The sequence below is a fragment of the Phalaenopsis equestris genome, unplaced genomic scaffold (genome assembly GCF_001263595.1).
Source record: "Phalaenopsis equestris unplaced genomic scaffold, ASM126359v1 Scaffold000002, whole genome shotgun sequence".
NCBI classification, from domain to species: domain Eukaryota; kingdom Viridiplantae; phylum Streptophyta; class Magnoliopsida; order Asparagales; family Orchidaceae; genus Phalaenopsis; species Phalaenopsis equestris.
This window is the reverse complement of record NW_018164444.1, coordinates 588,766-602,081: the sequence shown is the minus strand read 5'-3', so window position 1 is coordinate 602,081 and position 13,316 is coordinate 588,766. Positions and strand designations below refer to the sequence as shown.

The 13,316-nt window shown below is 32.5% G+C and overlaps 1 protein-coding gene across 2 annotated transcripts in view; it reads left to right on the top strand.

Annotated features, from left to right (window-relative positions):
- The window catches only part of LOC110024088 (mitogen-activated protein kinase kinase 6-like), a 23,998-nt gene that overhangs the window by 6,234 nt on the left and 4,448 nt on the right, over positions 1–13,316 (top strand). Inside the window, exons 4-9 of one of the 2 annotated variants that reach the window (XM_020723834.1) lie at positions 4,842–5,066; positions 5,133–5,315; positions 5,728–5,951; positions 8,160–8,205; positions 9,034–9,122; positions 9,674–9,777. In XM_020723834.1, the coding sequence (XP_020579493.1) occupies positions 4,842–5,066; positions 5,133–5,315; positions 5,728–5,951; positions 8,160–8,205; positions 9,034–9,122; positions 9,674–9,737 (831 nt within the window). In that variant the 3' untranslated portion in view covers positions 9,738–9,777. Of the gene's footprint in view, positions 1–4,841; positions 5,067–5,132; positions 5,316–5,727; positions 5,952–8,159; positions 8,206–9,033; positions 9,123–9,673; positions 9,778–13,316 lie in introns of those variants that run through there. The other variant, XM_020723842.1, reaches the window with a different exon arrangement.

Genomic DNA, 13,316 nt, shown 5'->3' with positions numbered 1-13,316 from the left:
CTATGTTCAATTACCCTCTCCCATAATTTTAAAGTATGCGACATCAACTTAATTCCTCTATAATTTGCACACTCTTGTGCATCCCTTTATTCTTAAAAATGGGGATCAAAATACTCTTCCTCCACTCCTCAGGCATCTTTTTAGTTTTTAAAATAATATTAAAGAGTTTAGTAAGTCAAGAAACTCCCAAATCTCCCAAATATTTCCACACTTCAATTGAGATATCATCAGGTCCTACAGACTTTCCATCCGTGGTTTTCTTTAAAGCATCCTCAACTTTTTTTTACTAATGTGACGGTAAAAATGAAACGTTTTATTATTATTCACGATATTAAGATCACTAAGTTCGATCATATTTTCAGAAACTTCATTAAAAAGTTTATCAAAGTAATTCAACCACCTATGTTGAATATATTTTTCTAAGAAAAGTACTTTTTGATTTTCATTTTTAATACACTTTACTTTGTTAAATCTTTACTTTTCTTTTCTCTTTGTTTGACTAGTCTATACATATATTTTTCACTCTTCTTAGTATCTAACTATTATAAAGATCATTAAAAGTAGAATTTTTATCGTCACAGATTGTTCTTGTAGACTTTCTGTGGGCCATTTGATATTTTTCCTAATTCTCTAAGCTTTTACATTTAAACCAATTTTTATAACATAACTTCTTATATTTTATCTTTTCTTGCACATCATTATTCCACTACCAACTATTTTTATTTATAAAAATTTTTTCATTTGATTCTCCAAGCACATCTTTTGTTACTTGTTTAATAATGTTTGTTACTTTATCTCACATAACATTTGCTTCTTCATGAATATCTCAAATTTTAAAATCTTGAATTTTACTCGTAAAAATAATTTTATTTGTGTCTTTTAAGTTTCTACATCTAATTTTACGATGCTGAGTCCTATTATTATTTATTTTACAACTCTTAATCTTAAAATCTAGAATTAATAAACGATGTTGGGTACTTCAATCTTCACTTGGAATGACCTTACAATCTTTACAATCACGACAATCTCTTCTTCTCATAAGAAAATAATCAATTTGTGTTTTATTAGATCCACTCTTATAAGTAATAAGATGTTCATCCCTTTTCTTGAATAAAGTATTAGTAATAACAAAATCAAACGCTAAAGCAAAATCTAAAATAACTTTACCTTCTTCATTAACCTACTTGAGGAGCATAAGCACTTATAATATTAAAAATTTTAGTATTAATGATAATCTTAAAGGTTATAATTCTATCTCAACTCTATTAATTTTTACAACATTATCTTTCAAACTCTTATCTATAATTACACCTACACTATTTTTAGTGCAACTCTTACCAGAATACCAAAGTTTAAAACATAAATTATCAATTTTCTTAGCCTTTTCTCCAACCCACTTAATTTCTTGAATGCATAAGATATTAATTTTCCTATAAATCATAATATCAACTAATTCCATTAATTTACCATCGAGAGTACCTATATTCCAAGATCCTATCCTAATATTAGTTTTATTAGTTTCATGGACTAACTTTTTTACCCGCATTCGTCCGTAATGTGAGAACCCTTGCTTATTTAACACTACAGCCGGGCGCCGGTGTAGCGACACTTGCACACTTTTCACTGTATTCAGGCTATACAGCGTGTCGCTTCCATGAACTAACTTTTTTACCCGCATTCGACGGTGTAATTTCTCAAAGTAATAAAATTCTCTGCAGCTCCATACGTAAGCAAATTAGCCGAACAACGTAAGTCTGTGTATTATTTTCTGATTTGCAATTTTTCGATATGATTTTTTCACTTTATTGCCGTCGTTTTTTCATAACAATCGGTATCAGAGCTTTGGTTTGAGGCTGAAAGAAAAAGATGGGCGAAGACAAAGTGATGACATCTGGGATAGAGAAGTTCAATGACACAGATTTTGGTTACTGGGGGATGCAGATAAAAGACTACTTTTATGAGAAAAAACTTTATCTTCCGTTACTAGGAAAACGATCAAAAAAGATGGACAAGACGGAATGAAATCTGTTGGATTTACAGGTTCTCGGGGTTATTCTATTTACCCTGTCAATATCCGTTGCCCACAACGTCATAAAAAAATGACTACTGCAGATCTCATGACGGCTTTATCAGATGTGTAGACTGCAGATCTCATGACGGTTTTATCAGATATGTATAAAAAATCATCAACGAATAATAATGTGCACTTGATTAAAATGTTATTCAACTTGAAGATGACGGAATGTGTGTCTGTTACTCAACACCTGAATTATTTCAACACCATCACAAATCAATTGTCATATGTTGAAATTTATTTTGATGATGAGATATGTGCATTGATATTGTTGGTTTCATTGTCAAATAGTTGAAAACTTATGAGTATGACAATAACAATTCTGCAGGTAAATCCAAACTAAAATATGATGATATTTGTGATTTGATTTTGACTGAGGAGGTACAAATGAATGATTATGACGAGATCTCAAGTTCGAGTTCGACACTAATTGTTCATTCCGGATGGAGATCACAGGATAAAAACTCAAACAAATGAAGATCAAAATCAAAGTTTGGTCAGCAGATAATCTGCTGGAATTGTGGCAAGACTGACATCATAAAAATGAACTGCAGGAATCCTAAGAAGGAGAATGATAGTGCTAATGTTGTAACAGAAGAAATACATGATGCACTATTGCTGACTGTTCACAGTTTTATTGATGACTGAATATTGGATTCAGGGGCTTCCTTCCATACATCTTCTCACCGGGAGTTGATGCGAAATTATGTTGCAGGGGACTTTGGGAAAGTATATCTGACTGATGGAAAAACTCTGAACGTGATGGGGATAAGAGACGTTGATATTGCACTCCCTAACAATAGGAAATGAACTTTATAAAAGGTCAGTTACGAAAAGGTCAGTTACGTTTCTGAGTTGAAGAAAAACCTCATTTCTGTTGGGCAGCTCAATGAGGGTGATCATTCAGTAGTGTTCTCATATAACATCTAGAATGTTACTAAATGAGCATTAGTACTGACTCGGGGTAAAAAAACTGACACACTATATATTACTACAGGTTTACTCAAAACTGTTGCTATAACTGACACACTATATATTACTACAAGTTTACTCAAAAATGTTGCTACACTGTTGCTATTATAGTTGCAGAGAGCATGACAGATCTGCGGCATTGCAGGCCTTGTCACACGAGTCAGAGCTATAAATAAATCTTGCAAGATGAGAATTCGAGTAAGTGAGAGCTGACCAAGGAGGATGAGACGGATTTACTGCCAGGAAATTAGACTTAGGAGTCGTCAGAACTTCCACCAGGGAAGAAGACATTGTACAACAAGTGGTTGTATCAGATGAAGACTGCGCTTGATGGCAGTAAGAGGTACAAGTCTAGACTTGTTGAAAAAGACTTTCAACTGAGGTAGAATATTGCCCATGCAATGGGAGTTGTAAGCAGATTTATGAGTAACCCAAGAAAGAGCTTGGATGTACAAAACTACGTTGGCGTTGATATGCTAACTGAGAGTGTTACATTTGAGAAATTGAAGTTGTGTTCGACTTTAATTAGTCTTCTGGCGTGAAGACAAGAGCCTCTTACTTTAATGTCGGTACAACCAACAAATGATGCAGCCTGTAGGTGGTGCAGTCAATATCCCGGTTTTTAAGTGGGAGAATTATTAAATTTATGGAGTCTGTGACTTATCTACTTTACCTACATCTCTCCCACTCACCTCTCTCCCGCTTTCTTTAAATAGCCTCTTTTGGCATGTCATACGTGCTAAGCCAAGTCCTCTTGAGACTAAGAGTGAGAAAGGAAGAGAGAAAGAGAAATGAAGTTTTCTTGTAAACGTCGAGATGCTAGACTGTGTAATTTCTCGAAGTAATAAGATCCTCTGCAGCCCCCGTGAACGTAAACAAATTAGTCGAAACATGTAAATATGTGTGTTATTTTCTGGTTTACAATTTTTCGATCCGTTTTTTTTCCCCTTTATTGCCATCATTTTTTCATAACATACCACCCAAATCTTTCATATCACTGAAAAATGCTTTATTTTAACTTTTAAAAAGTGAAATACACCTTTTAATGCATAGTTAAGGTGGTAGTTATATAAAAGTTGAAGTTTAGGTATTTATATTTGTAATTACATGTGAATTAAGTGGTAAAATTTATATTTTTTCTCTTGTGCCTTCTGAAATGAATGCATTGACCTGTGGAAACGTGTACTAACTATTATACGGGGCAGAAGAAGCATAATAGCCTATATAATATTTCTGACCTGGTATTTTAATGAATATGAGTTCTGGAATAACCAGCATTTATTTGGATTGATGATTGCTTAAATTGTAGGTCCACCATGAAATGTTTAAATAGAAATTTCAGAGAAATCTTGTATGAATCTCCTTTGGGGTATTTTTCATGCTCTTGTTGTCTAAATGCTGCTTAGTAGCTCTTGCTATGAAGGTGAAAGCAGTAACTTAACCCAACTCTTAGAGGCTGTTTGCCTGCAAGTAGGATTTAGTAAATCCATAAATCCACCCATCCCTTGTATATAGTAAATCGAGATTTAGGCCAAATCAAAGTCCACGCATCCCAGAAATTTGGTAATTTCGTGGAACACCTGCATTTTGCCGTTTGGCTGGATTTGGTAAATCCAGTGATAAATCCTATTAAAAAAGCATCTATCAAAGAGCTCCTTAGAAATTGGTGCGTAAGACAAGTTCGGATTCTATAGGATGTGGATTTTTTTTGACAAATTCATCCATATTGTTCTTTCTTCATCTTCAAATGTTTGCTGGACCTCCTTGAATGATTAGAGATATTATAATTTTGCAGTGTATCCAGATGAATATTCAAGAGACCGTTCGCAAGCAGATTGTCCAAGAGATTAAAATAAATCAAGCCTCAGTGTGCCCTCATGTGGTTGTGTGCTACCATTCATTCTACCATAATGGAATTATATCTCTGGTCCTTGAATACATGGATCGGGGCTCTCTTGCAGATATAATCAGACAAGTCAAAACAATTCTTGAGCCTCACCTTTCAGTTCTATGCCATCAGGTGAAGACATTATTTTTCTGTCCATTTTGTTCTTTTGTGCAGTATTAAGATAATCAATGTATTCAGGTTTTAAAAGGTCTTGTATATCTTCACAATGAAAGACACATAATTCATAGGGATATAAAGCCGTCAAACTTGTTAGTGAATCACAAAGGTGAAGTAAAGATAACTGACTTTGGAGTGAGTGCCGTGCTTGCTAGTTCCATGGGTCAGAGGGATACATTCGTAGGCACGTACAACTATATGGCGGTATGTTTATCTGGCTTTCTTGGCTTGATTGATTGAGCTCCGACCTTAAGAGGCCGTTTGGAATCACTTTTTTTTGCATATTTTATGTTTTCTAATTTTATTTTGTTTTATTTATGTTTTGATTTGAATCAAAATAGGTTTGTCATGTTTGATTAATATATGATTGTATCTTAAAATATTTAAAACACCTAAAAATTATTTTTCAATGCCTTAAAAAAATGTTAATTTGTTTTTAAAAATGAAAAATTAAAAACACACTAAACAAACGTTTAAGAAAAATTAAAACAATGACATAAACATAAAACAAAATTGATCCCAAACACACTATTGGTGAATTTACTTGTTTTTTTTATTAAGTCATATTTTTAACTGTTGCAAACTCTCAAGACAATTTTTTTTTTATTCATTTCAGCCTGAACGAATTAGTGGAGGCTCATATGATTATAAAAGTGATATCTGGAGTTTGGGTTTAGTTATTCTTGAGTGTGCTACGGGTTCCTTTCCATACAAGCGAACTGAGAACGAGGATGGGCTGTTGAGCTTTTATGAACTTCTAGAGACCATTGTAGAAGAGCCACCACCTGGTGTGCCGGAAGATCAGTTCTCTCCAGAGTTCTGTTCATTCATATCATCTTGGTAAGTTCCACCATTCTGGCATGATGTAAATTTATATGTTTGCTATAATTTATTCTTGGGAAATTTACAGAAGTAGCAAACAATTCTTAGTATTTACTTGTTTCATACCTAAACTTTCACATTTACATACGTAACACTTTGACGGTTTAAACTTATGCATGAAATGGTATATTTTTCTTTTTAAAAATGATAATAATGTTATTTCTATGCGTGATATTAAAGATTTGAGTGCTGTGTATGAATATGAAAGTGTAGGTGTGAGATATGTTAATAAATAATAAATGTGTGCTACCTATGTAATTTTCCCAAAAATAAATTATAGCAATCGTATATACGCGCAGTTCTTTCATGATAACATAAGATTTAAGGAGAGTAATATTGCATCTTGATTTTGAGAAAACACATGCTTTGGAGTTGACCCTAGCTAAAGCAACAATGCTTTGGAGTGGACCCTAGCTGATTTTTAAAACCTTGGTTATTATTAAATTACATATGGCATATAAATGGAAGTATTTTCATGCATGAAATGGCTAATGTGTTCCATGCAGACTTGTTAATAGTATGGAAGTATTTTCATGCAAATAAGATTATTAATACAAAACGCTGTCAAATCAACTCTTTCAAGTTATTAAAATTCAATTTCATGCTTCCAGTCACACTACAAGATAGCCATGTAAGTCCATCCATTTTGAGTATCCAATGAAGATAAAGACCAAGGCAATGCTTCCCCTCTTCATTTGACTCTTCAAAACTATTTTTAATACTAATTAATGTTTGATTTTGTATTTAATAAATTTTAATGTATTTCTTACACATTTTTCTATAAGGCCGACCAAATTAATTCTTGTAGTGATTAATCATACACTTTTTCAAGATTAGTATAAATCACAAAAAAGTTCCTCTACTATAAATACTTTTTCATAGTGTATTCCCTTAGCATGAAACAACATTGATTCTTTGATACTTGACCTTTTTGAAGTTATGTCATTTCGAGCATATGATTGTCTGAACTCCTGAGGTCAAATTAATTGCTTTCGGTGATGGTTCACCATCAATTTCACCTTGATGAATTGATCGATTACTTCAACGCCTGGTTGATCTCCATAAGGCTCACCTAGGCCTGTGAGATGAGACTATTTGGACACCTTTTCACTGATTCATTGACTAGGCTTCCTTAGAATTTTGAGTATGTTGATTGGGGGCCGAATCGAACGTGTCTTCAAGAAGACTATTTATAGCTTTAAATGGGGTCTACAAGCATTAATAGAATCCACAAACTTGCTTTGAAAAACTTTAGGAGCTCTAGGCTTCTAGCTGCAATTTTCTTCAAAGCAACACTACAGATCAACCTAGACACTTGCTACTATTGTGTCGTCATCTTCATCAGTGCTAATCATATTTTTTATCAAAGAAATAAATGAATTGCTAATATAACAAGTTGTATATATATATGAAATGAACTCATAATAATAATAAACTTGTTTTAATTACTTTTTAGCAAATACCTTAAATTTAATTAAAGAAGCCTGCTGCATGATAATAAAAATTATTGGCTTGAACTTAAAACTATTAATTTTTAATAAAAAATTAAAAATGGCATGTGAAAAAATTATAGGCAAGTAGAGTACAACAATAACAGGCCTTTATCCCATAAGTGGGGCTGGCTATATGAATCCTTTTTCTCCATCTTGTCCTATTGAGTGTCATATTTTTATTTAATTCTAATAGACTAGGATCATTTTTTATACAATATGCCAAAGTTTTTTTAAGTCTACCTCTGCTTTTCTTAATATTAGTCGAAGCTAAAACATTTACTCTCCTAATTGTATCATCAACTGGTCGACGTTTAATGTGACCAAACCATCTAAGACGACCCTCTCTAATCTTCTCCGCCGCTGGAGCTACACCAATCCTATCACAGACATATTCATTTCACATTTGGTCTCTAAGTGTCCCTAGGCAAATAGAGTAGAATAAGGAAAATAAAAGTAGTGTTATATAACTATCAAATTATTCACATATTGTTGTTTAAAATAAATTAGAAAAAACGGCTTAATTTCATTTAAATAGTATACTCCTAACGTTAAAATTTATTCAAGTGTATGCTTGTCTGGCATTTATTACAAATTTTTTGTGAAATCATTTTGTTTAAACTAAGGATGTGGCGAATTAATGTTCAATTAACTTCACTTTTATGACTCTTCGCAGCATACAAAAAGATCCTCAGCAGAGAATGTCCTCTTTGGAACTTCTGGTTAGTGTTGCCATCGCTAAATCTGTTCTACAAGAGTTTGTTTTTTTGGAAGTTTTACATAAATACCACTTAATTCTTATTTATTTATTTATCTAACACATACTTAAAATTTTACATGGCTTTTTTACATACCCAACACCCAAAACATTTAATACAGCAATCTAATGACTGAAACTTCAAATATAACATTTTAGCCACCCTAAACCTTCAATCAAAACTTCATGAGTGAGTTTAGTAGGGTGGTTGCAATGAAAAAGTGGTTAAAATGTTATATTTAAATTTTAGGTTATTAAAATTTTATATTAAATTATTTTGGTGGTTGGTTTGTACAATTTCTTATATATATATATATATATATAATTTAGGTTTTAGACATGTAAATAAATACATAGTAATTGGGTGGCATGATATATGTAAATGCATCCCTTTTTTGGGGGGCATCTACATAGATACCACACAATTCTTATGTATTTACCTATCTTTCTCCTAAACTTCAATATTTTCGATGCGATTATGATAAATTTGGGTGGCATAAATGTAAAATGTAGAATGTAAAATCTTGGTTTTAGACATGTAAATAAATAGATAGTAACTGGGTGTTATGATGTATGTAAATGTATCCCTTTTTTGGGGGGCATTTACATAGATACCACATGATTTTTATGTATTTACCGATCTATCTCCTAAACTTCAATATTTTCGAGCATAATATTCAAATTGTTTAGAATTTCTTCACAAAATACCACTAGTGCTTACTTTTTAAAAGTGAAATATACCCTATTTTATTTCTTTTTACATGTTTGTCTAAATATTCCCTTTTTGTTGCAGAGTCATCCCTTCATTAAGAAATTTGAGGACGCAGACATCGATCTGGGAGTACTCTTAGGTTCCTTGGACCCTCCTGTTAAATTAGCCGGGTAAGGCATATATTGCTACAAATAATAATTGAACAATTGTAGTGCCATAATAACTGCCAAATTTATTTCCAATATGTCATTGTAGATGTTATGGTCTAGAAATGCAGAAATTATTACGTGCGGCGACCGCCCATCCGGAATCCCGATATAAGATCAGGCCGCACGTAATAATTTTCCATTGAAATGGGGCTGATAATGTTTAAAGGATCATTTGCGTACATACCACTCAATTCCTATGTATTTACTTTTCTAATGTCTAAATTTTACTTTTACATTTATACCATTCAAATGTTTCTCATCACATAAATAAAAATATCAGCTTTTTTTTTACATTTAAAAAGGTGCAATACATCTTTTCAGCCATAGGTAAGATGGTATGCATGTAAAAATTGAAGTTTGGGTGTTATAGATATGTAAATACACAGGAATTGAGTGGTAGGTATGTAAATCTTCCATGTTTACATTGCACAAAATATAGAAGTCTCAGCTGAACTTAGCAAGCAAAATCTGGTCAAAATTATTTGATTGATCTCAATTTCACTTAAATTTAGGTTTTACAGAGTAACTTGGACTGATCTTCATTTGAGTAGTAATTCAAGTATATGGGGGTGGTGAAATTTGATTTGGGGCATTTATATACCACCAAATTCATATGTACTTACATATCTAATACTTGGACTGATCTTCATTTGAGTAGTAATTCAAGTACATGGGTGTGGTGAAATTTGATTTGGGGCATTTATATACTACCAAATTCATATGTACTTACATATCTAATGCATAAATTCTACATTTTATATTTATATCACTCGAATCTTTTATTTCACATGCTAATATGACATTATGTTAATTTTTAGAATGTGAAACATATTTTTTCATGCATTCATGATATGACATATATGTAAAAATTAAAATTTAGGTCTTAGATTTGTAAATATATAGGAATGAAGTGGTATGTATGTAAATATTTTGTTTTATTTTAATTTAAATAAGTTTTGACTTAATTTAAAGTTTTTGAATGGTAAGCTTTAATTATTTTTCGGTTAAATTTGGGTTAAATTTTGGTTTGTGGGTTAATTTGAATTTGATCTTAAAAATTAAATGGTTTGAATTATTGGCAAGTGTTTGACTCGAAAAATAAAGGTCTGTTTAGGGCAACTGTAGCTTATTAAATAATCTGCTGAGAATCAGCTTATCCTGATAAGTTGTTCATTAGTAGCTTATCCGGGTAAGTTGACTGACTGTTTGGGTTAATTGTTTGGAAACAATTGATTTGCAGCTCTTTATGGATAAATAACTATTCAATCCCTGTTAAGTAATACGATTTGTAACAAAATTGTCTTGACAATATATTTAATATCGCAGAAACAGAAAATTAATCTATATTAGTAAAGAAAAAAAAAATGAAACAATCATCACTTAACAGTGAGCATTAAGTTTAATAAAAAAAGAAAAAAAAATTATTAAAATTATAATTAAAATTAGTATAATATTAATTTTAAAATCAAGATGACTTATGCCACGAGATACACTATCATCTAGGGATATCATTGAACTCTGATCATTATCAACAGTAGAATATGGCAGAAGACACCTCTTTGTGACGTTCTGTAGGCAACTATAGAAATTTTTCCCGTAATTGTGTGCTCCATGTGACTTCAGTAAGGAAGTCTGTAGTCCACAGTGACATAACACATGTTGGGAGGTCTCTAAAATCCTGGAGGTCGTGTTGCTTGAAAGATGCATGAGAAAAACATTAGTCAAAATTTAAACTAAAGAAAAAAATGTACTAGAAAATGTGAATTATCAAAAATAATATTGAATAAAAAAGCATCAATTGTAAAAAAAAAATGTAGGTGTGAGGTCTCAGAGAACTAACTACACCCAACCAACGAGTGTCATTATATGAAGACAACAAATCTTGTAAAAAAAATGAGTTCTTGGTTGTTTTTAACTTACGTGAAACCAACATGTGCATATCACCAAAAAAAGACATCCAATAGGTCTTCATAAATCGATGCACCAAAAAGAATATAAAATATATGTTGCATTCATTAGGATTTCACATATACAACAACAAATTGACCAGTTTGGGGCAACTGTAGTTTATTGAATAATCTGTTGAGAAACAGCTTATCCTGATAAGTTGCTGATTAGCAGCTTAGGATAAATTGACTGTTTGTTTAGAAACAATTGATTTGTATGTTTAGAAACAATTGATTTGTAGCTCTTTGTGGATAAATGATCATTCTGCCTCTATTAAGTAATATTGTTTGTAACAAAACTGTCTTGATAATATATTCAATACTGCAGAAGCAGAAAACTAATATAGAAACAATAAAGAAAAAAAAACAATCATCACTTAACAATGAGTATTAAATTGAATAAAAAAAGAAAAAAATATTAAAATTATAATTAAAATTATGATAATATTAATTTTAAAATAGAGATGATTTATGTCACGAGATACACTATCCTCTAGGGATTTTATTGAACTCTGATCACTATCAGCAGTGGAATCTGGCGGACTGCTCGTCCACTGGAAGAAGGCACACATCTCCGTGACTCTAGTAAGGAAGTCTGTAGTCCACAGTGACAGAACACACATCGGTAGGTCTCTGAAATCCTTGAGCTCACGTTGTTTGAAAGATGCATGAGAAAAAACATTAGTTAAAATTAAACTAAAGGAAAAAAAAATGTACAAGGAAATGTGAATTATCGAAAATTGTATTGAATAAAAAAGCATAAATTGTAAAAAAAAATGTAGATGTAAAGTCTTAGAGAACTAACTACACTCAACCAACGAGTCTGTCACTATATGAAGACAACGAATCTTGTACAAAAATGAGTTCTTGGTTGTCTTTAACCCACGTGAAACCAACGTCATGTGTCACATGTGCATATCATCAAAAAAGGACATCCAATAGGTCCTCATAAATCGATGCACTGAAAAGAATAGAGGATCTATGTTGCATTCATTAGGATTTCACAAATAACAACGACAAACCAACCATCCAGAAGAACCCATAAGGTTGTATGTCTTATCATAAACCTCAAAAAAAAAAAAAAAAAAAAAAAAAAAAAAAAAAAAAAAAAAAAAAAAAAAAAAAAAAAAAAAAAACAATTGAAGAAAAGCTCAACTCCAACAAACATAACAAAAGAAAGCATCAACTCCAATAGACCAACCTAAAGAAACCTTCATTGGCTCACTAACGAATCACACAGTCACCAGCACTAAAACCCCACAACACTTGCACCAACCTCAACAACATATATATTCCAAGTATTCAAGTGTCACAAATCCAACAATCATAACAAAAGAAAAGAACAATTCTTACAGACCAGCCTAAATAAACTTTCATTGGCTCACCAACGAACCACCCAGTCAACAACAATAAAACCCCACAATACTAGCACCAATCTCAACACCATATCAAGTGACACAAGACCAACCGCCATAACAGAAGAAAGCAACAATTCAAACAGATTGGCCAAAACAAATCTTCTTTTGTTGATTTGTGAACCAGAGAGCCAAAAACCTTGCGAAAACTTTCAAATATCTTGCATGAAGAAAATGATCTTGCAAAAAAATCCAATGAAGAGAGCTAAAAATCGCATGAGGTAAGCAATGAATCCATCAACATTTACGAGATTACACAGAGCCAGAAAACACATTCACTTATAGTAATTGGAGCACCGATTGAGAAGCGAGAGGAGATGGGCAGGCGAGAGAGGCGCGGGTAAGGGAGAACGAGCGCTTATAAAGTAACCAGAGCTTCGAGTGAGAAAGAAGAGGATAAGAGCAAACGACAGAGAGGCGGGTGAGGGAGTTCGATCATTGAGATCGATCACAGGGCCAGGGCAAGGACTCGAGATCAGGAGAGGGATCGAGGGGTTTAGTGGTAATACGCTCTGAAGGAACGCGGGCCATGGGGTTGATCTCGCGACCGCAATCTTTCAATTTTCTTAAAGGATCCAGACCACTCGTATTTGAAAACGTTGGGAGAACACTGAAACCAAACATCATACCGCGTTCTGAAATTGCGAAACATAATTGTACCGCCGCCCCAAACGACTCCTAAATCTGCTCTCTAGGGCTATCTCCATTATTTTATTTGATGCAACAAGAAAATCAAAAGAATATTTTTTAATGAAGAAAATGTATATATATATATATATATATATATATATATA